This window comes from Urocampus carinirostris, chromosome 7, assembly GCF_059441175.1.
Source record: "Urocampus carinirostris isolate Australia breed hairy pipefish chromosome 7, RoL_Ucar_1.0, whole genome shotgun sequence".
NCBI classification, from domain to species: Eukaryota; Metazoa; Chordata; class Actinopteri; order Syngnathiformes; family Syngnathidae; genus Urocampus; species Urocampus carinirostris.
This window is the reverse complement of record NC_142355.1, coordinates 33,847,191-33,872,674: the sequence shown is the minus strand read 5'-3', so window position 1 is coordinate 33,872,674 and position 25,484 is coordinate 33,847,191. Positions and strand designations below refer to the sequence as shown.

The window sequence follows — 25,484 nt, the reverse complement described above, 5'->3', positions numbered from 1 at the left end:
CAATAGAATGATTTCAAACTAACAATATAAAAGGTGTTAGAATGACCAAACCAAATTCCACACCTACAACCTATATAGCATGTGTAAAAATCTGAAAAAATAGTTACTACAAACGAGCTCCAACAAACCTTAAGGAACTTCAAGTTGTCTTGTAAGGAAGAATGGGCAAATATTTCTATTTCGAGATGTGCAAATCTTCTACAGACATACCCAAAACGACTTGTGGCTGTGATTTGTTAGCATGATATACAATGTGAAATAATTTTGGTTTCCTAAATATTGATTCTTACAAAATATGTTGAGGTCTTTAGAAGTTTGAAGCCTGAGATCTGACAATAGGGGCATTGTATTACTATATTAAAACTTTGGTGTTGGATGTTTGGACACCTGGTTTCAAGGTCAGAACAGTTACCTGTGCACGACTTCTTCCAGCTGCTTAAAGGCGAGTTTGGCGGTGGCCGCCTCAGCCTCGGCTTCCTTTTGTTTCTCCACAGCAGCTTGATGGTTCTGCCATTCCTTTTCCTCCAAATAGAAAAGATCATCAATGGCAAAAGGAAAAGTATATATTTTGTCACTGTCATGTGAAAAAATGTATGTCATTTCTTTTTCTTTTTTTAACATACACCTGGTTGCCTTTATTGTTTTAGTGAATGCAAATATATGCATTTGCTTTTACACCCTTTAATTTTTGTTTTCCACACACACACACACACACACACACACACACACACACACACACACACACACACGTATATATCGTAAAAAAAGCGTTGATTTTTCAATTTCTTTTGGCATATTTTTCATATTTTTTGCAAGTCATTTTTCCATATTTCTAGAATTTACTTTTCAATCTTTTTACACATATTTTCCCTTTATTTTCAAGTCTTTTTTTCTTATATTTTTTCCATATTATCCATGCATCCACCCATTATCTGCACCGCTTATCTTCAGTAGGGTTGCAAGGGTGCTGGAGCCCATCCCAGCCATCTTCGGGCAGTGGGCAGGGGACACCCTGAACTGGTCGCCAGCCAGTCGCAGGGCACACAGGGACAGACAATTCGCTCGCTCAATCACACCTAGGGACAATTTGGACCGGCCAATTAACCTGACATGCATGATTTTGGGATGTGGGAGGAAACCGGAGTGCCCGGAGGAAACCCACGCAAGCACGGGGAGAACATGCAACCTCCGCATAGGAAGGTTGGTAGCTGGATTTGAACCCATGACCCCAGAATTGTGCCGCACACGCGCTAACCACCGTACCACCGTGCTGCCTTTTCCATATTATTTTACATTTAATTTCAATGAATCAATTTTACACAAAGCGTTTATTTATCCACATGACCTAAATGTTTTTGCAATTATCCTTCTATGTTTAGCAATTACTTTTCCGTATTATTTTCTTGCATTCATTTTTCTTTTCTGCATGATTTCCACAAATACAGGAAAAAAATCAAACGTTTTACATTTGCATTCATTTTCCATGAATGCAAAAGCAAAACAAAAAGGGTTATGTTTTCATGAATATTTTCAGTAACAAAACCAGTGCCACAGAAAAAGAAGAATGATTTGAATACCTTATTTTTTAACTTGTCAATTAAAGAGGCTTCACACTTGGACAACTGTTTCAACGTGTCGGTTAACTCGGCCTGCAACTGCTTCTGATTAGCCTGGATCAGCAAAAAGAAAAAAAAAGGACTTTTATTCAAACCGTCTTTGAAACATAAAAAATGACTAGCTGTGCAAGAATGCGTACACTCCAAGACAGGGGTGTCAAACTTATTGGAGATTGAGGGCCACAGGATAGAAAAAAAGATCTCAAGGAGGGCGGGCTTGAAGATTAGAGCGAGGGAAAGTGAATGAGAGCGGGAAAGGGAAAGAATGAGAGAAAGAGAGTGGGAAAAAAGGAAGACAACAAGAAAGATGGAGAGAGAGAGAGATAGAGAAAAAAAACAAACTAGAAGAGCAAAGGAAAGACAAAAAAAACAAAACAAAAATGTAGAAATATAAAGTCAGAGAAAAAGGGAAAGAAAAAAAAGGGGAAGAGAGACAATAAAAAGGCTAAGAGAGGGGAAAAGAGAACAAAGAAAGAAGAGGAAGAGAAAAAGAGCGAAAGAGAGAGACAAAAAGAGAAAGGTAGGAGAGGAAAAACTGAGAAAGAAAAATAAGTGAGGGAAAGAAAGAGGAAGAAAGACAGAGAAAGACAAAAGAGAAAGAAACAAAGAGAAAAACAGAGTTAGGGTAAAGAGAGGTCAAAAGGGAGAAAGAAAGACAAAGAGGAAGAAAGAGAAAATAGAGAGAGAAAATGAGGGGGAAAGGAAGAGAAAAAAATGAGAAGGAAAACAGAGAGTGAAAAAGTGAGACAAAGAGAAAGAGAAATAGAGGATAAAAAAGGAGGGAAGAAAGATGAAGAGAGAGAGAGAGAAAGGTGTAAGAAAAAAAAGAAAGCAAGGGTTAAAGAAAAAAAGAGAGACAGAAGGGAAGGAAGATGAAAAGACAAAGAAAACTAAGAGAAAAGGCAAGCAAGAGAAAGACAGGGAAAGAAGAGAAAAAGAAAGATACAAAGAGAGAGGAGAGAGAAAGAAGTGAGAGAGAAAAAGAATAGAAAGAGAATGAGAGAAAGGAAGAAAGGATAATAGAGAAGCAAAGACCAAAATGAGATCGAATAAAAGAAAGAAAGTATTCCAGAATACACTTGAAGTTACGTAGCATGTTTTTCCGTCAGATTTTATTTGCAGTTAGTATTGTTTGTCACCTCTTTTTCATTTTTCTCCTCCTGCAGTTGTTGAATGTGTTCTCGCAGCTCTGCGGCCTGAGCGGCCAGATCCTGGTTCCTGTCCTGCACAAGTTGGACTCTCTCCTCAAAGTCCGAACGGAGGTTGGCCAACATTTCCGTGAAACACTTTTGAGCGTCGGCCACCGCCACCTCCTTTGCGGCGCACTGTTTTTGGCTCTCCTCCAGGTTTCTCCTCAGGGTCAGGCCTTCGCTCTGAGCTTGGTTGAGGAGATCTTGCGTGGCTTCTTGTCGCGCGCTGGCCCAGCTCACCATGTCCTTCTCGTTTTGCAGAAGGGCCGCTAACTCTCGAAGGCGAGCGTTTATTTGCTCCATGTCTCGCTGCATGTTGGCGACCTGCGCGTTCTTCTCGGTTAGCTGCTCCTCCGCTCTCTGTACTTCGCTCTCCAGCGAACTGCTATATGCCTTGGCCTTTGACAGCTTCTTGGAGAGTTTGGCCATCTCACCTAGTGAAGGTAATTCAGTTAAACAGGGTTTGTGTACCTTTATCATGTGCGATTCAAGCACTTTTTAACTCTTTCAATGCCATAAGGTATGCATGTGTTTTCAGAAGCATTGTTCCTGAGTGCCAAAATATACGTGTGCTTTTTATTCATTTTTTTAATTTAAGAAACTATTATAAACCGTTTGGCTCATCAGTCTGTATCAAACTTCTGGGAATGATTTCAGTACGAAAGATCACCAGTCGCTTTGACTACACATCCAGAAAGCCCCTACTTCCTGGTGTTGCTCCCTTTATCCAGCAATTGAGAGTGTATAGGCGGCCCATATGGAAAGTAGGCGTAATTAAGCAGTGTGGTGAGAAAGGTGTAAACACACCTTCAAAGCTTTTTTCTTTCTTGAAAAGATCAGATCACAAAGTCCCTTTCAAGTTTTCATTTTTCTGCATTTATCTTTCCTTTTCTTGCATTTATATGACCATATTGTTTATCTTATTAATTAATTTTTCCTTTTTTGCATTTACTTTTCCATATTTTTTTTCTTTTCATTCGATTTACTTTCTACATTTTTCCTTACATTTTCGGGGGCAGTTATTTTTCCTTTTATGGGATTTACTTTTCCTTTTCTATTTTTTTTTCTTTTTAAATTGCATTTATTTTGCCCAAAAGCTGCATTTATATTTCCACATTTATTTTTTTTATTTTTTTTTTTTTTTATTTTCGAATTTTGCAATTGTAAATACAATAAAAACGCAGTTGTTTGAGACATTTTGTAACTAAGGGCTATCTATACAAATAAATGTGTCACGATATATAATAAAAAAAAAAATCCAAGCGCAGTAGCACTAACTTGAGAATTTGTCTCGCAGTTGCTCGGCCTCGACCAGGCGGGAACGGACGACCTGAATTTCGGCTTCTAAGACACTTTGGGCTTTATTCTGAGCTTCCAGACGGGTGTTGGCGAGCACCACTTCGCACTTCAATTCGGTAAAGGTATTGTTCCATTCCAAAGCGCTTTGTGCCTGGTTATCACTGGTAAGTCTGAGATCTTGGCGAAGGTCTTCGATCTGCTCCTTAAGTACTTCGTTTTCTTCTAGAAGGTCTCTTTGTTTGGTGCTGCTGTTTGCCTGGGTGGCCTCCAGCTCTGTTCGTAGATGTTCCTGAAATCAATAGGAAGCGGGATAACTCGTTTTCCTACCGATAATTCAGAAAATCCTGCTTTTGGAGACCAATTGTTTTTTTTTATTCGAAGAATTGAATCGATAAGTACCGCATTGTGTTTGGTTCTTTTGTAGTCCTCTTCCATGGTCTGTTGCTTGCAGTCTTGACTCTTGAGCTTTTGCTGCAGTTGTGCATTCGTGCAGCGTTCCTGAGACAACTGCACATGGATCTGTTGGAGTTCCTCTTCAAGCTGGGGTGAATGAAACGTTTCATCGTTGAGAAACCGCAAGCAGCAATCAAACGACTTCAGGTAACAACTCTTTCATTGTTCCCAGTATAACGATACAGTAGACACTCAGAAGATAAGGCTTAACGATGTTTTCGCTTTACAGTGTGGAATAAGATGATTTGTGTTAAGCCCTTTATGGCATTTTCCCCACCATACTACATCAACAACAAATTATTTAGGAGATATTTTGGTGAAAGTCTCTCTTTTGAGTTGTCATTTCACCTGGGGAAGATAATTAAATTAAGGTTGATCCAAACTGCCAATAGAGTAGACCCCCAAAATAGGGCATACCCAGCCTATTATGTTTTCACTCTACGATGCAGAATAAGATCATTTTTTCAGAAATTTTCTCTCCGCTTGACAACATCAACAACCACAGCGGCGATCGAACAAATTCTCCTCCATTCCTATGCTACATCAACAACAAATTATGTTTCATGCCAAAAAACATACAAAATAAAAGAATTTGTGTGTATTATTGTGTGAATTATATTCCTCATACGTCTCCAAGATGCCTGTCAACATAATTTCAAGATTGTTTCCCTACAATAAATAATCCCTACAAGATGGCGGCGCCCCTGTTCGGCTGCGGCTACATCGGCTCGCTACAGTTTTTTACACTTCATTCATAAAACCCAGTCATCGACTCAGTTTTGACGGCGCACAAAGTAAACTCAAACTGCAGATTAATATATGATCGCAGTTCTTTTGCTGGATATGCGATCGTCCAGAAATCAAGCGCTCGGTGCTACGACCACTCGGGAGTGTTTATTTAGCCACGGACTGCTACGTCAACAAGGCCCAGCTGCCTACAAAGCAGCGAAGCAGAGTGGCAAGAGAGCGGTGTGACCGGAGGAGGAAGGGAGGTTGTCGGGCCGGGCTAACCGCTAGGCTAAAGGCTAAACCCTTCAAAACGCCTCTCCCATCCATTTTCCTCTCCAACGTTTGCTCTCTGGACAATAAACTGGACCATTTACAACTGGAACTAACATCGAACCGCGAGATGACGAACTGCTGCGCTAAAATTCTGACGAAGACATGGTTAAACTTATCTATCCCGGCTGACGCTCAAGGAAACTGCGCTGGTCAGATGTATCGACATTTCATTCTGTATACACGTGTACACGAATGACAATAAAGTATATCTGAATCTGAATCTATTGGTTGTCGATGTGCTATTGGCTGAAGTCCCTTTCTTTCTCTTTCATTTAGTAAAAAGCTTGAATTTAAGCTATGGTTCCTGTACTATGCTATATGGAAAAGAAAAAAAAACATGATAACCATGGAAACAAATCTTATAAAAGAGGGAACACGCATTGTTACCGTCGCTAAGGACCATGGCCGTATCCAATCGACGATTGGGACAAGTATACAAAATAAAGAGGATTAATTTAGGGACTTGACAGTCCTCGTGGATAGAAATTTTAGAAAACAGTTTCATTTTTTAATCTGCAGTTGCCGTCTCCTCCTCCCTTTGCATCCACCTGTTACCCCACTTAAACAGCTCAAGTCACACCAAAAGGAAATACAATTTCAGTTTTACATTTAAGTAGTATTTTGTTATTTCAATACTTTTATCTCAGGTACCAAGGATTCGAGGCTTGTAACCACAGGTTTTTATCCGAATGCCATAAAGCAGTTTCACTCTGCAATCTCCTCCTCACAATGTAATGTACAGGGGTCTACTGTCCCCTTTTGTCCTCACCTTGCTACTATTGAGTTGGGCCATCCTGATGGTATTAAGGCTATGTTCCTGATGCTGTTTGGAAGACGACCTGTCATTGACGCAAATGAAATCGAGCTCAGTCAGCCGTACCAGAAGACGCCCGTGAGAGAAACGTACCTGAGGTTGGAGAGTTCACTTTCCATTTGCATGCGTTTGTGCTCCATGACACACTGGTCGTCTTTGGCTTCCTCCATTTTGTTCTTCAACTGTGCCCTTTCCTCTCTAAGTTTGGTCACTTTTTCAGCGCAGGTGTGGTGATCTTTTGGCTTCAAGATGGAGTGCTTGGTTTGTGGGTTCACAATGTCATCCAGCTTCATCTTAAACAGGTTATCTGGTGGGAGAAAAGACCACAGTAGCTTATGGAGAAGTGCACGGACCTGGGGAGTAACAGAATACAGAGACACCCGCTACGTCGCACTCGTCAATATGTCGAAAACAAACTGTCAGGCACGGCTACAGTAAGCATTTCAGTAGCTCGTTACAATGAAAAGAAATTCATCCTTGAAAATGGAAAGTCAGAAGAGCGGATTCTAATCTTGTCATTCGCGTGTTCGTTGGATATTGGGTGAGGAGAATGTTAGTAAATTAAGATGCTGGAGATGAACTGCTTCTCCAGAAGTTTTTATTGGCAGAATATATTCTGGAGACCACCGCAATACAAGTCTTTGATCTTAGCAATAGTCTTTCCATGACATTTTGAAGCAAGATTTTTATGACTTTTTTGAGGTGTTGTATAGGTCAACAGGAAACAGCAACTTCAGTTTTCTGCTTACCACCTTTCGCACATTGTAGTGTTATCAGCCAATTCTCAAATTCTCAATTCTCGAATTGTGTCATAATTTCAATCACTGACACTTGAAAGACAATAGAAGTTTGAGGCGCGCGTGGTATTACCGTAAATTCCGGACTATAAGCCGCTACTTTTTTCCCAAATGTTCAGCCCTGCGGCTTATTTAGTGAAGCGGCCAATTTATGTAATTTTTCTAACGGCCACCAGCGGCACTCGAGTACAATAGGTAAAATTTAGACCGGTGGAATTGTGCGCCGAGGTAGACTGCATCCTCTTAGTTTATGTTCGAATTGTCCGTATGACAGAGGACAGAGGTTCGTTAAGATTATGAGGAAGACGCCCTTGATGGCGACAGTTACGAGGAGAAAGACGAGGACGGTTTACCACGAATCTCGCAATTGCGGTACGGCTTTTTTTAACAGCTACACTTTGTGGGTTGCGAGCGTGTTAGGAGTAGCATGGTGGTACCTTTCACAGGCACGGTTTGGGATGAAAGTTATATTATTATTATTAAAGCTTTGAAAACTCTCTCGGTGTACCGTCTTTCTTTGTAAATAAGTGTAACCATGTATAATATATATTTGCAACTGTATATTTTTGTAATGTATTTATTTTAGAGACTTATTGTGACATGTTTTCTACGAACAAATCAAAAAGAATGGGAGGAGCAAACGCGGGCTGACGGGAAGTGGGGTAAAGCTGAGTTTAATCCCTTTGTTGTTGCTGTGGACAATAGTGGATATATATTTTTCCCACCCTTAACTTTGGAAATATACATTTTTTTCGTTGGATTACTTTCAACGGGACCTGGACTTTAAAGGGTTGCATTAAATTCTAATTACCGGTATCATTTTCCGTTCATGTTACCGATTGTGGTGGATGGATTGTATAATAAATTTGCAGTTACAATGGCGGCACCTAAAGTCAGGTTTGGGATAAATTTGTGACTATGTTACATTTTTAAATGTTGGGACATGCGGCTTAACCAGCTCAGTAGCCTAGATGGTAGGGCGCCCGCTTTGAGACTGGGAGGTAGCTGGTTCGCGCCTTGGCCGAGTCATTCCTAAGACTTATAACATTGGTAAAATGGCGGCGCCCTCTGTTGGCTGCGGCTGCATCGGCTCGCTACAACGGGTCAGGTGTGTCGACATTTCGTTCTGTGTACATTGTTACAAGAATGACAATACAAAGGAAATTATTATTATTATTATTATTATATACAGGTGCGGATTGTGTAAGGACAAAACCAATAATGTCCGCAAAATGTGGTGCGTGCAGCTTATAATCAGGTGGGCTCTATAGTCCGGATTTTAAGGTAGTCTGTTGGACATGTTTTGCGGATGGCTCACTCATACTCTGTATTTGCAGGTAAAATTACTTCTCTTTGTTTTTATGTTATTCCTCTTTTAATTTAGCAATCCTTTTGTAGAATTGGTCGGGCTGCTCTGATAGAGTTTTTTTTAACTCAAAAAAGCCATGACTGAAAAATGTTACCCACCCTGGTCAAAATAAAGGCTATAAATATCTATTTTATATTGCTCACCTTCTTCCAGCACCCCATCAGATGACGACGTGATCTCATCAAGCTCCTCAGAGAGCTCAATGTCGTCAAGGCGCTGAAACAAGTGAAAACAGAACATGTGACCTGAATTCAGATTGAAGAATACATTCAAAACATAACAAGAACCAGTAAGAAGGTGTTGGTTACCTGCTTTGGAAGCTTTTGTTTTGACTGTGACCTGCTGCCACAAAAAAGAACGTTACATTTGGATTTATTCTTCATGCTATTAAGTTTGCATGGATCAGCAAGTCAATAATTTGTTACTTTAACTAAAAAACACAAAATGTATTATAAGAATCAACAGCCACAAGTCTTTTTGGGCATGTCTCTAAGTTTTGCACATCTCTCAGGGTGATGTGCAGCTTTACTCTCACACCAAATGTAACACTTTGAATTCAGAGCAACCTGTAGCACATATAATCATAGGTGCCGCCGCAAGCGGCAGCCTTTCCAGCAGCTCCGTGTGTTTTTGCTCTTTTTGTGATTTATTGTTTTAATTGTCTGCTTCCATCTTCTGTGTTTTTCGTCCCATTTAACAACTACACTTCGGATTACTTTCTATCCTATCGTTATGGGTTTTAACGCACGAAAATGCGTTTATTCGAGGAATCAACTCCTTACCCTGAAGAATTCTCGTGCCAGCATGATGACGAGGCTGCAGAGCCAAGGTGAAGGCTAAGCGGCTAGCTGCGTTATAAGCCTTCGGTACTGTCCGTAATCATGATAAATGTGAACTCTACTAAATAAGACCGTCGAACTGGCTGTGCTGGTGAAAAACATCAAAGCATACAGGGAGTGCAGTTTGCTGTGTTTTACGGAAACGTGGCTCACATCTAGCATCCCTGACGCTAACGTGGAGTTACCCGGCTTTAGAGCTGTTAGGGCAGACAGACACAAAAGCCTGCGGGAAGCGGAGAGGAGGCGGACTCGCTATCTACGGGAACACGAGGTGGTGTAACCCTGGGCGCAAAGATTTCCATCTGCTGCAGTGACGTCGAACTTTTGACCTAGCGTGCGTCATCCACTCCGTTGTTGATAAACTACAACACAGCACCCCGAGGCCATCCTGTTAATCTGTTAACAATCGACACAAAGATACTGCTGGAAGTGTGGATTTCCCTACAGGGATGAATAAAGTATCTATGTATCCATCTATGTTATTTGTGTCTCCTATGTGGCTTCTTGCAAACACCAATTGGGGCCTTTTATGGTATTCTTTCAGAAAGGGCTTTTTTTCTTTTATGCAGGGTATGAAAACTATCCTCAGCTGTGTATGCCTGCAGATCATCCAATGTGATCGTGGACCTCTTTGATTTTATTGCCGGAAGATGTGTAAATGTTGAGAAAACTTTGTATCTCATTCCTGCTTTGAACTTTCCAATAACTTGAATCAGGAAATGCCAGGTGTGTTCTTTGGTTTTCTGTTTGTTCTCCAGCGTCTCCTTTCACAAACCTTTGAGCCCATCACAGAGCATGTGCATTTAAACAGAGACTTGTTGACAAACAGGTGCACTCTTTTTTTTCCTTCTTATTCATTTCTGTCGACATTGGATCGTTCAGAAGTGGGCAGGGAACTTCTGGAGTCAGTTGGCTGAGATGAGAACAGTGGGCCAGAATTTTTCTAACACTTACTTTTCAGTTATTTTCATTTTAAATATAAAGTAGATGTTAAAATAATTTGGTTCCACTTAACGACTGTGTCACATGTTGTTGATTCTTAGACAATATTTTCAGTTTTTTTTGCTCTAAGTTAAAAGCCTGAAATGTGACCGTATGTCAAAAAGTTCTTAGGGAGGCAATACTTGCACTAGCCACTAAGTTTGCATGAATTAGCAAGTCACTTATTCGCAACTTTAACAAACTACCTCAAAATAAAAAATAATTCAATTTCAAAAAGTTGAAACATCTCTAAAATGGGCCCAAAAAGTGCAAAGACAGAAACAAACAAACAAGATACCTCATATCATAAATACCTGGCATCATCTTCAGACATGTCACTCGTTGTGTCGTCATTGCCAGGGAGATCCCGGGGGCTGGAAACGCCTCTCGAATGGTAAATCTTGCTTACTATTTCGAGCTGTGAGATCTTTTCCCCAGCCTGCTCTTCGTGTTTTTCTGCAACAGACAACCGCTGTGACACTGGCGATACCCCCAGTGATCTGCAACTGAAACACAAGGCAAAGCTTATGACAAGGGTGAACCCAGGCTCGGGAGATGAAACTAAAACAATAATTATCATAATTTTTGCTAACATAGATAATAAAAAGTTTGGTAAAAGTCCATCATTTGAGTTGTAGATACATTACCCGAACATCAGAGAAAATATGGGCGCAAATGTAATGAAAACGCGAGTTCCAGACAAACATTCAGGAGGCGAAAAAGGTGACAAAGACCGGCAAACCATTTCGCAGGAATAGCAGTAGAGCGGCTCACGGAGTGAAAGGGAAAGGACAAAATGAGAGATAAAGAGACAATGGATAACACCAAGCATACCCACTCCAAGCAAGCAGGAAAAGCTTCAGTTCTTGGAGGTATGTTGACTTCTAAAGAGTCTAAAAAACAAACAATGTCTATGTGCACTGCAAACTTTGCAGACATCATCTGCCAAATATGACAGGAAACAGGACAACTTGGGAAAAGAAAAACAGTTCTGTCCCAAAGGAGCGCTAGCGGATGTTCAACAGGCACTGGTGAGTGTTGAGCCCAAGCAGCAACGAACAGCTAGCTAGCAAGGCACTACCTGTGTATTCCTGCAACTAGCTTCTCCTATGAAAGGGTATTTAGTACAGGTGGGAACATCGTGACCTGTCACAAAGCGGCATTACAGCCCCACACTGTGAACAGATTGATTTACCTGGCCAGTAATATTTAAAGCAATGGCTGTTTTTTAAACTGACTATTTTGTCAATTTATTTTGTCAACATTGTGTTGGAATTTATTTATCAAAATGTACAGTTTACCAAATTGTTCGAATTAGTTATCTGACTCCATTAACCAAACACGACCCACATTCATCCAACAATTATGCGCGCTTGTTTTATGAAAGAGAAATGACCAGAAGGATCACACGGGGGTGGATGTTTATTGTTCCTAACAGAAGACCTAAATGTATCAACACGAGACCGCGTCCCCCTCCCAGTTGCCCCGGATCATTTATATATTTCACAAACAAAGAAAAGACATCCCATTGGCTATGTTCTATGTGTCATCAGTAGTTAACGTTAGCTTTCTCTTATTGGTCTTTGCCTCGCATGAGGGCGTGTCGCAGGGCTCCGCAATTTTCGCATACCAGCGGCGCCCAACGTCTGTCCTTCTACGTCCGGCCTTCTCCGTCAGCACTTACACGAATTCTGTTATCAGAAATACGTCTGATGCATTCCACACAGCCTAAACTTCTAATGTACGTTGAAAAAAACAGTCAGTGAATATCTCTACTGCATCAAACTGAATACATGAACTTTGTAGTCAATCATATAAAATCCTTTATAGTCAAATGTATCAAATCCTTTAATTGTCAGACACCTTTAAATGTCAAGTCATGTTTATTTCTATAGCCCTTAATCACAAAGCGTCTCAAAGGGCTGCACAGACCACAGATTATTGCAAACCACAGATTATAATAACACCATCCCCTGATGTAAAACTTACATAAGGGCAAGAAAAAACTCAAAAACCTCGACATGAGGAAGATGAAGAAACCTTGAGAAGGGACTGCACATGAAGTCATTCTCCTTCCAGGAAAACAAGTTTAAATATTTAAGAATTACACTTACTTCTGTTGGCCACTCCATAAGATAAGGATGTTTTATATTTAATATATAGAAGATGTAATGCTTCGTTTTATGCATTTCGTTTTACAGTTTCTTTTAACTGCACTAAAGGATTTAACAAGTTTCCGAAGGTTAGATTACTTTGTGTATTTCTTGTTATTTATTTTTTTTGAATCGCAGGGATACTTCAGATAATGTGCAATGTTCTGCATGACCTCATTTAGTTAACTTTTAATTTTGCTGAATGTTCCTCAAATCTGTTTCTAGTAGTTTGTCACCATGCGATCTTTATTCTGACCTCAAAGATTGGTTAAAGCTACATTTTTTTTTAACTTTCACTCAGGGGTAAAAAATAAACTTAGAATTTTTGAGAGAAAAAATATGTGATAATTATCGGTATCACCTGAAAATAAATGATTTACAATTTTTGTCATATCGCCCAGGCCTATGCGTGGACAGAGAATGCACACCTGATGTTTATATCAACGGTTCTCAGCACGCTCAAGAAGCGCATGTGTTTGCTGGGACACATGCAAAATTAAAGGGAACATTGCTTACCTTGCAGCCAGCTTCTTGCAAGAGGAGTCATCTTGGCTTATCGTTGCTCTGCCATGCAATAACCTGCATCTGTGGCCCGGCGAGCTGTCGTTTTTTTCACTGGCGTGTTTCTCTGATCCTTTTCCGCCAGGATCGCTGGCGGTCCAAAGACTTCTCATTGAAACGGTCTGAACAGGCTCTTTGTCAAACTGAAAAGACCACTGCCCCCAAAAATGGGTCACAGTGAGTGGGTTTAGTCTTTTTCAATGCATGTCTCCTTAATCTTAATAAAAAGGCATTGTTGCATCACAATATGGTGTTTCCCTAAAAATTTTAAACTTAAAGTTTCCCATTACCAGAAAAAGAACATGATTTTTGAGGTTGTCCTTCAAAATATAATACTAAATAATTATCTTAAATTACTTGCTTGATTGATTGAACAAGCACTTTCTAGTGCTGTACTATACACATTCATTTCCATTTGTATGATTTATGACATTTTTGTTATTTTCCTGATTGGATTGCCATTACATTTCCCACTTCTACTTAGATGACCTGGCTGGCTTTGAGTGATAGACAGTAAAAGATCTGAAATAAAGCAGTGACATCATCCTAATGATGTCATGGACTCTGGCAGTCACATTATTTTTTAACTCGTTCACTGCCAGCCTCGCTAAAACAGGGTTTGCACACATTTTTTTTCAAGGGCAAATTCAAGCACTTTTTAAGGACTTTCAATGCAAATGTTTTAAATGTTTCCAATACCATTAAAAGAAGAAATCCGGTGTGAATAAGGGAATTTTGCAGATCCAGACATACCTTAAATATCAACAATTTACGTATGTGATTTCTAATCTTGCGTGTGCATTTAAAAATAGATAATTTTAGATCTTGAGTAAATTGTGAATATTTTTGTGGATCTGAACAATACGTGTGTAGATATTCTTGAGAGTTATCTCTCCCCACATAAGTTCTGGGAAAAATGGGGGAACATGTAGCTTCCATTTTCAATTGCAGGTAGTTCTTTCCCTAAGAATATACCACTGGGATACGCCATCTTTATTTTTTGCAAGGCCCATAGAAAATGTTCATAATTGATACATAATCCTTGCACTTAGACATTTCATAGTGCCGTGTTTAGGTGTAACATGCATCTGACCACTTGGGCGCGATCCATGGGAGGCCATGATGCTTCATAGGACAATGCCTTACAAACTAATACCAGCTGCTGTTAATCACGAGGAAAGAAAAATGCAATGGCAAAGCGAAGCCACCAGAGCAGGCGTGTTGGTGTCATTTTCAAGCAGACTTGATTTATTATTTCTTTATTTAATGTGAGGGCTATCGAGTTCGACTGCTGAAAAACAGGGAAACAATTTCAAGCATTTAACAAGCACATCACCCAAAATTCAGGCCCTTTTAAACCTTGAAAACACAAAATTTAAATGCAAGCATTTTCAAAGATTTCACGCACTCGTATAAACCCTGAAAAAAATAATGTTTTTAGGCATCCATGGCAGCTTAGCAAAATTGGATCATTAGTGTCTGTAGCCGTTATTGGCAACTTAGCATACCTAACTTAATAAAAGAAAAGGGAAAAAATACTAATTTCATGCTCATCATCTCATCAGCCGTACCGCTTATCCTCATTAGGGTCGCGGGGGGGCTGGAGCCCATCCCAGCCATCTCCGGGCAGTGGGCAGGGGACACCCTGAACTGGTTGCCAGCCAATCGCAGGGCACACGGGGACAGACAACTCACTCGCTCATTCACACCTAGGGACAATTTGGACTGGCCAATTCACCTGAAATGCATGTTTTTGGTAATTTCATGCTAAAATAATAAAATACAAAATGTATCAATACAAATGAAAATATTTAATTAAAAAAATGATTTAGTTCTTTAAAAATAACTTAAATTCAAAAATAAAAACAAAAAACAATTATAATCAAATAAAAACTAGAAAAAAACTGCAAAAAGTATTTAAAAAATGAAAATGAAAATGAAAATAAAAATAAATAAAAACATAAAAAATGTATAAAACCTTGAAATGAGTTAACGAGTTCATTATACAGTATTGGCTGTTAGTGATAAAAATTACCAACATATTTCTGTCACTTACTTTTCTGTTTCCTGGATTGTCAGAGTGCAGACTATTTCTGAAGTCTCTTTCCATTGATGTGCAAGGAGGCCCTGAGAATAAAAAGTTTGTTAATTGAGTCAACCCGTTTGAACATTTTCAGGGTATTTTTACCTGCACCAAGAGGTCCTTTACGCTGCTGCACTTCCGTTTTGACCTCAAAGCACGACGAAAATATTATATCGGGATCATAATCTGATTCTGAAAAGTAGCAATAGCAAAAAATGAATACCGGTAAATACAATTGTAAAAACCCAGTGATGAGATATCAGTTCAATTAATTTTTTGTTTTAAACCTTATTCTCGCTAACGTCCGTTCATACTCATATAAAAAAATACTTTATCTATTCATTCATATATATATATATATATATATATATATATATATATATATATATTAGTTTTAGTCACAAACATTTTTAGGTTGTGGAGAAACTCACCTGAACCGGTTTCCTCATTGCCTGAAAGAAACAAAGATATGTTAAAACACTCATGCATTTGAAAGTACGATAGCATAAGAAACTACAATAGAATAGCAAATTAAAGATTGTTTTTATTGTTTTTAAAACGACAAATATATTAATTTGACAAAATGCCCAGTCGTAGTTTAAGCGTCATGTAGGCCCAAAATACAATTTTAAACAGTGTGAAAAAAAATCACTACTAGAGGTCGGTGTACCTTAGAATGAGTCTATAGAGCAGGGGTCTCCATCCTCTTTCAAGCTGAGAGCTAATTTTTGTAACTGATCATCGCAAAGGGCACTCACTTTGCTATGCATTTCTAAAATAACAACTTATCATGTTATGACTATGTTGTTACTATGTTCCTACCAGGTTAATTATAGGAAGTAACTTTAAATTGACCCATTTAACCACTACAATAATCATTTTACTAAAAAATCACTACGATTAAGCACTGTTGAAGTATTTTCAGAACAGGTCTGCGGGCACCACAGCTGTCCTTAGTAGGCACCACGTTGGAGACCCCTGCATTCGAAGGCACCATGATCCAGCTTAGAAAATTCAGAAGCATATAACATTTCTTTGCATGATCAAAACATTTATTTCAGTTGTGACAGGACACGAAAACTGCTGTCAACCTGGGCAGCGACACAAAAAGACTGATGCAGCTTGAAAAAAGCCAATAGCTGGAGTTGGTCGGAGTTAGTGTATGTGGCTAGGTTAAGTGCCTAGGGGGAGAAGCTACAAAAAAATGCCTGTATAAGATGGCAAGAGCAAAGCAGAATTTGTCAAAGACGGAGTCCTGAATCACGGAGCTCAACTCTAGAATTCGAGTGACACTGAAGGACGAATTGAGCTTTATTGACACTGAGCAGCTAACAAAAACCATAGCGGAAAGTCAATAACATGAGTCAACCGCCAACTTTTGAAAGTGAAAAAGCCTAGTCACTAGGGTCTAGGTTCGGTCAGGTCCAGAACGACCCAGGGGGTGGGGTGTGTGTGCGGGGGGTGGGTATTTGCTGTTCATCTTAGAAATTCCCCATTTCACTTAACTGACTTCAGCACATATTTAAGCAATAAACAAACTAAAAGCTAAATCTCAATATATCATGTAAACAATTTCACTGGCACATTTCTAAGTGTTACTGCTACATTGAATCAGTCACTTCTCAAAGTGAAGCAAGGCACACCAGTGTCAATTGAACATGCAAGGCCAAAAGATCTTTATTCGCTGAAAAGCAGATAATAATGGACTAAAAAGCCATAAAGATGCGTGAGTTGATTCACTTTAGCAAAATTAATGATATCCAAATGACCTCTATTCCCGCTGCCAATTACGGTGCTCCAATTGAGCTAAAAATAAACCTCGCACAGTGATATATCAGCACTGCCAGACGACTTGCAGTGCTGATATAGCCGTTGTTTGAAATGGTACTTTGTCTCTATCTTGCGGTGGAATGTTTTTACGATTTTATTTTTTTTAAAGGGAAAACCGTAATTCATGTGACCCAACCGTAACACCGTAGTGGGTTAAAGAAAACCGTACTCATTACGGCAAAACCGGAGTACTTGGCAGGTGTGTGAGTGGCTAGAGAAGGAAAGATCAAGAAAAAAATTGGAGGATGCCTGAATGACGGGACTCCGCGACTGCCACATGCAGGGCTCTGCTGTGGGAGGTAAGTGTTGAAAACGCTTCCAGGACAAGCTGGCTTTGAAAATTGGTCATTCGGGCTTCCGTTATAGTAAGATGGGGGCCAACACGTCAGCTTCTTCAAACTGTGTAATTAAGTTACAAATTTCAAACCTTTGTTCGTTATTTTTTTAAATTAGGTGAATCAATCATTTTAGTCTGGAGCTTTAAAAGCAGTGAGGATTTTTGGAACATATTACACTACGTAGAATTCTAATCCTTACTTCATATGCAGTGCCTTGCGAAAGTATTCCCCCCTTCCACACAGATTTTTTTGACATATTGCCATATTTCAGGCTTCAAATTTATAGATAAACATCTTAAAATATTTTCTGAGAATCAACAACATGTAGAACACAATCATGAAAATAAATTACATTTATACATTTTATATTGTGCTAACAAAAAATCCTCCTTATAAAACTGCTCACGTTCCTTAAGATTTGATGGTGATTGTTTATGCACAGCAATTCTCAGATCATACAGCTTAAGACAAGTTAAATTCAAGACTTTTTATAAATGTCTTTTGAACTCAAACTTAAGACCAGGTCAACAAAAAAAAACACAATTCACACAAACAAAAATCACAAATTTGTTTTGCACACACTAGAACGTGCCTTGTACACATTACCCACAACAACCTATTACCTGTGGCTGCTCTAAAAGGCCCAACTGAAACTACATCACCGTTTTGATATTTCTGTTGTCGTGGTCAAGCCATGTTGCCAACAGTAAATTGGTGAATTATAAAAAAAAAGAGACTATTCATTATTGTTACTAACCATTTTAGTTCGAACAAATACAAATCTTATTAATGGGTTCACATTTTTAAGGCTTTACAAAATTGGATTAAAGGCATTTTAATGCAGATTAATGCCTTATTTTTAATGCATTTTAAGACTTTTCAAAGATCCGCAGGAACCCTGTCTATAGGATTGATGTCTGAACTTCAGTTTGGCCATTCTAACAAATTTAAATTGTTACAGTTTTAAACTATTTGATTGTAAATTTCACTTTATATTTAGGGTCCTTGTCCTTTTGGAAGGTCAACCTGCACATAATTCTCAGGTCTCTAGCCGATTCCAACCGATTTTCTGCAAGAATGGCTCCGACCATCTTCCCATTAACGCAAACGATTTTCTCAGTCCCTACTGAAAAAAAGCAACTCCAGAGCCTGACGCTGCCACCACCATGTTTCACAGTGAGATGTTGTTTTAAGGGTCATGTGCAGTGTTACTCATAGACCAAACATAACGCTTTGCATTCAGCCCAAAAAGTTCAATTTTGTTCTCTTCTGACCAGACCACCTTGTTCCACATGTTGTTTGTGTCTCCCATTAGGCTTCTTGGAAACGGGCCTTTTTATGGTATTCTTACAGAAAGGGCTTTCTTTTAGTCACTCATCCATAAATGGCAGATGAATGCAGAGTACCACTAATAGTTGTCTTATGCACAGATTGTCCCACCTCAGCTGTGTATGCCCGCAAATTACCTAACGTGATCATGGTTCTCTTGGTTGCATCTTAGTTCTTAGTCTTCTAGTTTTCTCCTTGTTAGGGCCACTCCAGGTTTTTAATTTTTAGCAAATATTTTAAATTTTTCAGCTCGGCACTGTTCAATATTTCTAGATGATAAGGTTTACCGTATTTTCTTGGGACCAGTTCGAGAGATTTGGACCTCTTTCTACACAGCTGGTCCTGGTTGCAGGCGTCATGTTTCCGTATGTGCTCACAGCTAGCGAAAAATTATGAAACATCAACAACGACTCTGTGACGGGCTAAGATTATACCGGAGAAAAGAAAAAATGTCAACCTACGAATCATGATAATCCATTTCCTCCATGAATCGTTGTCTGCTGTCTTTCAATTCAGTGTTGGTGTTACATTTTAGTAGTAGTTGCATCATGTCTTTGTTTTTGTTGGCTTTCGCTATCATCAGTGGTGACCTGTTTGGCGCACAAACAAAATCACTTGCGTGAAATGTTATTTGGAATTAGGAAGTACCATAGTGCTCTTTGTTTCCGACCTTTGATGTTTATCCAAAATATTTGGATCAGCACCTTTCTTTAACAGTAACTTTGCCACTTCTATGTTGTCCTCATGGGCTGCAACAGCCAAGGGTGAAACTCCATCCTGGAAAACGGCATTAAGATTAAAAAGTGACATTTGAAAACTAAGCCGTTGATATTCTTGCTCTTTTTAAGATTTTGATTTGTTTAATCTTTGCCATATTTCAGGCTTATCGATAAAAATCCCAAAATATTTTCTAAGAATCAACAACATTTGGGACACAATCAGAGAACGCCCAAGAGAGCGAGAAAGGGCGAAAAGGGCAAGAGAGAGCGAGAGGGAAAGATCGAGAGAGATCGAGAGAAAAAAAAACCAAAAACGTTTTAGAAAACTTTGGAACAATTTACAAGACGAGATCAAACAATGTCCAACTATTCACTTGTTCAAATTTAAATACAAAAAAACATAACTGGCGGAATACAGAGATGAAGAAAATGGGGTCTGAGTGATACGAGAGATTGGGAATAGTGCGTCTACAACTATGGTTAACTTTGTTGTTATTGTTGCTATTGTTATATTATACAGTGGAACCTCGGTTTTCGAACGCCTCTCAGTTCGAACAAATCGGAGTCCGACCAAAAATTTCAAGAAATTCTTGCTTCGCTGTTTGGTCAAAAAATCGGAGTTCGAATGCCGGTAATGCGTGAGTGCGTACGCTAGGGTGCGATGCTGAGCGGCGTACGGGTGTTTTAGACCCTTATTATGCCTCCGAAGAAAGTCAGTGCAGGCAGCAAAGTTGCTACAGGTGAAAAAAGAAAAGTAGTGCGTACAACTATTGCATTTAAGAAAGAAATAATAGCAAAATATGAAGGTGTGCGAGTGTCTGATCTTGCTAGGGAATATACCCCACTGTCCACCTGCGCCTTCTGCTGACCACCACAAAGGTAAGAAATTCTATTCATAATTCTTTTCTTTATTCTTTTTTCTTATTTTTACACGTTGATGTTCGCGTAATCTTTCGTACGGAAGATTACGATAACGCTAACGTACGATTAGCCTGGGTTAGCTTTATGTTTAAGTTGAACATTCAAGGTAAACAATTCAGGGTGTTGGAACGGAGCCCAACATTCAGGGTGTTGGAACGGAGCCCCCTTTCCTATGAACCGCTCACCACTTGTTGTGGAGACCCGGGTGCTAAATGACTTGTAAACAGGGTTGGGTAGGGTTACTTTAACTTGATTACTTTCAATTACTTTTGGATTACTCCAATACCAAATATGCTAATAAAAGACAAAAGAAACCAAATATGAATAAAATGACTAAATTTTGTGCAGGCTTCTGGAGTAACGGAACACATGGAACGGCAAAAATGATGTTGGCAAGCTGTTTGGATTTATTTTCATTTTGTTTCTGTCACATTTTATGTTAGTTTTGCAGGAGATCAAAGAGATCAGAGCCAGGAGAGAAAGCTTACCACGTGTTGTGACACATACTTTTATTCATATTTAGTTTCTTTTGTCTTTTATTAGCATATTTGGTATTGGAGTAATCCAAAAGTAATTGAAAGTAATCCAGTTAAAGTAACCCTACCCAACCCTGCTTGTAAACGACCTGATTTTTTTATTTTTACACGTTCATGTTAGCGTAAATCTTTCGTACGGAAGATTACGATAACGCGGACATACGATTAGCCTGGGTTAGCTTTATGTTTACGTTAAACATTCAAGGTAAACATTCAGGGTGTTGGAACGGATTACGGATTTACATTATTTTTAATGGGAAAAATGATTTTGGTGAGTGAACAAATCGGTTTTCGAACAGGGTTCTGGAACGGATTATGGTCGAGAACAGAGGTTCCACTGGAACTGTTATTATTAATATTATTATTGTTGTTATTATCACTAGTGTATTTAATAGGGAAGATGAAGGGGTATGGAAAAGAAGCATCTGCTTCTTACTACCCCTTTTCGAACATGTTACGTAACATTATTTTGTTGTTGAGTTATTGTTTTTATTTTATTGTTCAAAATGTTCGAAATAAAGTTTTCTTTCATTCATTCATTCATTCAAAAAGGAACAGAAAATGAGAGAAAAAATATATTGCTAATGAAACAAGAATTCATTTTTTGCTGGGTTTTGGATTCTGAAAATGTCCCAAATGTGTAAAAAGCAAAAAATTACCGGTCATTTTAAGCATTTTTTATCCAATTATATAAAATTTATTTTATATTTTAATATAACAAGTTGTTTTTTTCCTTTTTCCAATTAAACCCGACAGGATTTGTAGCCAACGGGATCCAAAATGTATGCCTTTCGCAGGTGTGGATCGCCAAGTGAAATCGTCTTATGGTGGGGATAGAAAACGTTGGCAATTTCTTAATGCATTCCAGACCTCCGTTAACCAAGGTACAAAAATGAAGAATCATTCAGACATATTAAGAAATGAATAACAATAAATTACATAACAGGGGTCTCCAACCACTTTTAACCAGAAAGCTGCTTATTGTTACTAATTAGAACTGAACAAAAACAAAGCCAGCATCGTGTACGGAAATTTAGCCAATACCATATCGGCCTCTTCATGACCCAAACCAATAGCGGATCAGCCTTCTATTGTGACGTTGCCCAATAGCAGTCAGGCATCTTAGAGACAAACACTGCAAAGTTTGTAAATTTTTGGTCACGCGAAATTGTCCATACTTGATTTCAATTGGTGGGGCAAATGCCAAAAGGAAGGGGAGAAAACTTTCTTAGTCAACATTGTAACGTGACGATACTGTAACCCAAAGGGTCTCCTGTATACTTGGTGATGTTTAAAAGATGTACTATTCAAAAAGTACTACAAAAGGTAGACATGTTCCATTAAATTATAGAAACCTAATAACGAAATAGACTTTTCACAAAAGGTAATTAGGCAGGTCCTAGGCCAGGGATGAGAGAGAGGGAGAGGGAGAGGCAGAGAGTTTGGGAGAAAGAGAGAAAAAAGAAAGACAGAGAAATAGATAGAGACTAAATGAGAGAAAAAAATAACGAAAGAAAAAGAGAAAGAGGGAAGAAAAGAAGAGTGAGAAAGAGCGAGAGAGCTACATAATATAAAGGTAATAATTGAATAGACTTTTCACAAAGGTTATTAGAAAGGTCTTAGACAAGTGATGAGAGAGACAGAAAATTTGGACGAGAGAAATAGAATGAAAGAGAAAGAAGAGGAAGACAAAAAGAAACAAAGAAAATTAAAAGAGAGAAAAAAAAATTGAAAATAGAAAGACAGAAAAAGAGAGACAAATTAAGAAATAACAAGAGAAAGAGTAAAGACAAAAGGAGGATAAAAAAGAGCAAGAGATAGAGCTACAGAAGGTAAAATTGTTCCATTATCGTATATAAACGTAATTAAGACTTTTTACTAAAGGTTTAATTAGACAGGTCCTAGACCAGGGATGAGTGTGAGGAGAGATAAGAAAGGGAGCGAAAGAGAAAAAGAGTGAAGGAAATAAACACACAGAGACTAAGAGAGCGAGAAAGAGCGAGAGGAAAAGATTCTGAGAAAAAAAAGAAAGAAAGAGGAACGGAAAAAGAAGGGAAGAGAAAAAAATATTGAGAGTGAGACAGAGGGAAAGAATAAGGTAAGAAAGAGGGAGAAAGAAAAAGTTGAAGAAAAAGACAAAGATAAAAGAAAGATTCAGAAAAAGAGAGACCGGACTCTGATTGGCTCCCTGTCCCTATTTAAATCCACTCCTATCTGTCCCCGTTTGTCAGTCCGTCTGCAAACCTCAGTTAACACTAGGCAAGCCTTATTCGACCCTGACTCCCACCTGTTTTTTGCTCCCGTCTGTCCCCCGGCTACGACCCGTTTTGATTCTGACCACGTCTGCTCTCCTGTCCCCGCTTACAACCCGTTTCTGACCCCGACCACGTTTTTGCACTGCTGTTCCAGCTATCGACTTGTTTTTTTGTCCTTTACAACGTCATCACTAGCTACGGTAGATCCACTTCCGTGTTCGGATCACAAACTGAATACGAGAGCGCCTTTTTCTCGCGCCTCGCGAAGGCTGGATCGTGGGCGCAGCCCTTCCTCTTTCCTTTGATAAAACTTGTGAGAAACGTTACGCAATTGGGTCCTGTTTCCATTCTGGTCCTGACATTGGGTCTCTCTTTCTCCTGTGCTTCTTGCGGCGTTGTCTCACAGGCTGGATTCAAACCCTTGATGGGCCTAATCCGGCCTGTTTGAAACCTACTGTCCGAGACAATTACCAGATTCTGAGCATCGACGTCAGCGCCATGTTTGAGGAGCGAGATAACGGAAGAAGTTGATGGGATGCTGGTGGCCAAATGTAAAGCTGTGTTCCCGTTTGTGTCTATCAGGTTGGGGTCGGCTCCGTTTTCCAGCAGAAGGTCAGCGCAGTGCTCTTGTTGTCCTTGCACTGCCTGAGAAGAACAACAAAACATTCATTCATCGCCGTCTAATGTCTCCCGAGTCTCTTCTTGTGCGTGCTTACCCAAATTAAAGCTGTCCTATTTTGACTGTCAGATAAATTGACGTTTGCTTTTTTACCGATGAGAAATTTCACCGCCTGCGAATTTCCACGAGCACAAGCAAGGTGCAGTGCTGTTCTAAAACAAATAGAAATAAATGGACAATTACAAACGGATGATAAGATGATTAGAACTCTTTTACAGTGCCTAGTTAAAGTATTGGCCTGCAAAAAATTGTTGGTCATATTGTCACATTACAGGATTCAAACTTGAGAACTGAACCAACACGTGAGACACAATCCTGAAGTGCCTCCAAGTGGAATTATTTCAACATTTCATATCATATTTCCAATGGAAAAAGAAAACAAAATGTAGGCGTTTTAAAGATAATGGCCCTCTGTTCTTTCAGCTCAGCCAACTGACTCCAGAAGTTCCCTGGTGACTTCTGATGGATACAATGTCCACCTAAATGAATAACAATGATAAATAAAGTGGACTAGCGTGTCATTACATTTCAGTTTCAATACACCTGAACAGACAGCATTTAGAAGTGTTACAGTATCATTATGAATACCAAAGAATACACCAGGCAGGTCCAGAATAAAGTTGTAGAAAGTTTAAAGAGGGAATAGGATACAAGATTTAGCAGCATTGACACATCTCCCGGACTACTTTAGGCAATGATATCAAAATGGTGAGCGTAAAAAACCAAGTCAAGTCATGTTTATTAGTATGGCCTATCACAAAGAGTCTTAAAGGGCTGTACAGACTATTGCTACACAATTCCCTGATCTAAAACAAAGACGGCAAGGAAAAGCTCAAAAACTTCAACATGAGGAAAATAAGAGAACTCTGAGCAGGGACAGCACATGAGGTAATCCCCCTTTCAGGATGACCAGACCAAAATGGATGTTGCGTTAACAAACAGGAAAATAAAAATAAATGTTAAAATAATTCAGGTATAATATAAAAAAACACAAAAAAAACCCCAACTGCAAACCTACTAAGAGCTGGCCGCCCCGTAAACTTTCGTGCCAAACACGGAGAAAACTAATCAGAGAAGCGACCAAAAGACCTTTGATCATATCGCATGACCTGCATTGGGACAATCTGTGCATAAAATGACTTAGTCATGCTCTGCATAAATCTGCCCTTTATGGAAGAGTGGAAAGAAGAAAGCCCTTTCTCTAAGAATACCATAAAAGGCCCAATTGGTGTATAATAACGTGAACTGTATGGGCTAAATACAAAGGGAACACATCATCCTGGAGACATCCCCAGTGTCTAACATGATGGGCAGGTGGATGGAGGCAAATACTTTTGCAAGGCACTGTATATCTTGCAGCCAGACTGACCTGTTCTGTTTGTCAACCTGATTGACGTCGGTGTTCTTGAGCAGCTGCTCCAGTTTGGCCACGTCGCCCTGCCAGGCAGCCTTGTGAAACTTGCCCATCTCATTTTCTCGGATATCGCTTGCAGTCGTGACGATGGAAGCGCTGTCGGATGCATCTACGGATGATGCTTTCCTCCTCTGGATCTTGAATAATCTCTTTGTCATTTAAAATGAATTAATAATAAGAATTAAAGGAGGCATATGTTGCAGGTTGGATTGAACCATTATGCAATGTGGGGACTGAGTCTATTTT

General features: G+C 39.2%; 1 protein-coding gene across 6 annotated transcripts in view; it reads right to left on the bottom strand.

Annotated features, from left to right (window-relative positions):
• Positions 1-25,484, bottom strand: part of LOC148363058 (uncharacterized) — a 36,032-nt gene that overhangs the window by 6,688 nt on the left and 3,860 nt on the right. For 2 of the 6 annotated variants that reach the window (XM_088340655.1, XM_088340654.1), the window contains exons 2-21: positions 25,194-25,387; positions 23,862-23,971; positions 23,617-23,790; positions 19,385-19,491; positions 19,176-19,304; positions 19,002-19,093; positions 15,649-15,669; positions 15,323-15,409; positions 15,191-15,261; positions 13,090-13,289; positions 10,735-10,926; positions 8,909-8,942; positions 8,744-8,816; positions 6,528-6,741; positions 6,390-6,459; positions 4,505-4,645; positions 4,085-4,394; positions 2,756-3,240; positions 1,578-1,670; positions 413-522 (exon numbers count right to left, since the gene is read on the bottom strand). In XM_088340655.1, the coding sequence (XP_088196781.1) occupies positions 413-522; positions 1,578-1,670; positions 2,756-3,240; positions 4,085-4,394; positions 4,505-4,645; positions 6,390-6,459; positions 6,528-6,741; positions 8,744-8,816; positions 8,909-8,942; positions 10,735-10,926; positions 13,090-13,289; positions 15,191-15,261; positions 15,323-15,409; positions 15,649-15,669; positions 19,002-19,093; positions 19,176-19,304; positions 19,385-19,491; positions 23,617-23,790; positions 23,862-23,971; positions 25,194-25,347 (2,867 nt within the window). In that variant the 5' untranslated portion in view covers positions 25,348-25,387. Of the gene's footprint in view, positions 1-412; positions 523-1,577; positions 1,671-2,755; positions 3,241-4,084; positions 4,395-4,504; positions 4,646-6,389; positions 6,460-6,527; positions 6,742-8,743; positions 8,817-8,908; positions 8,943-10,734; positions 10,927-13,089; positions 13,290-15,190; positions 15,262-15,322; positions 15,410-15,648; positions 15,670-19,001; positions 19,094-19,175; positions 19,305-19,384; positions 19,492-23,616; positions 23,791-23,861; positions 23,977-25,193; positions 25,388-25,484 lie in introns of all 6 variants that reach the window. The other 4 variants (XM_088340656.1, XM_088340651.1, XM_088340653.1 and 1 more) reach the window with 3 other exon arrangements.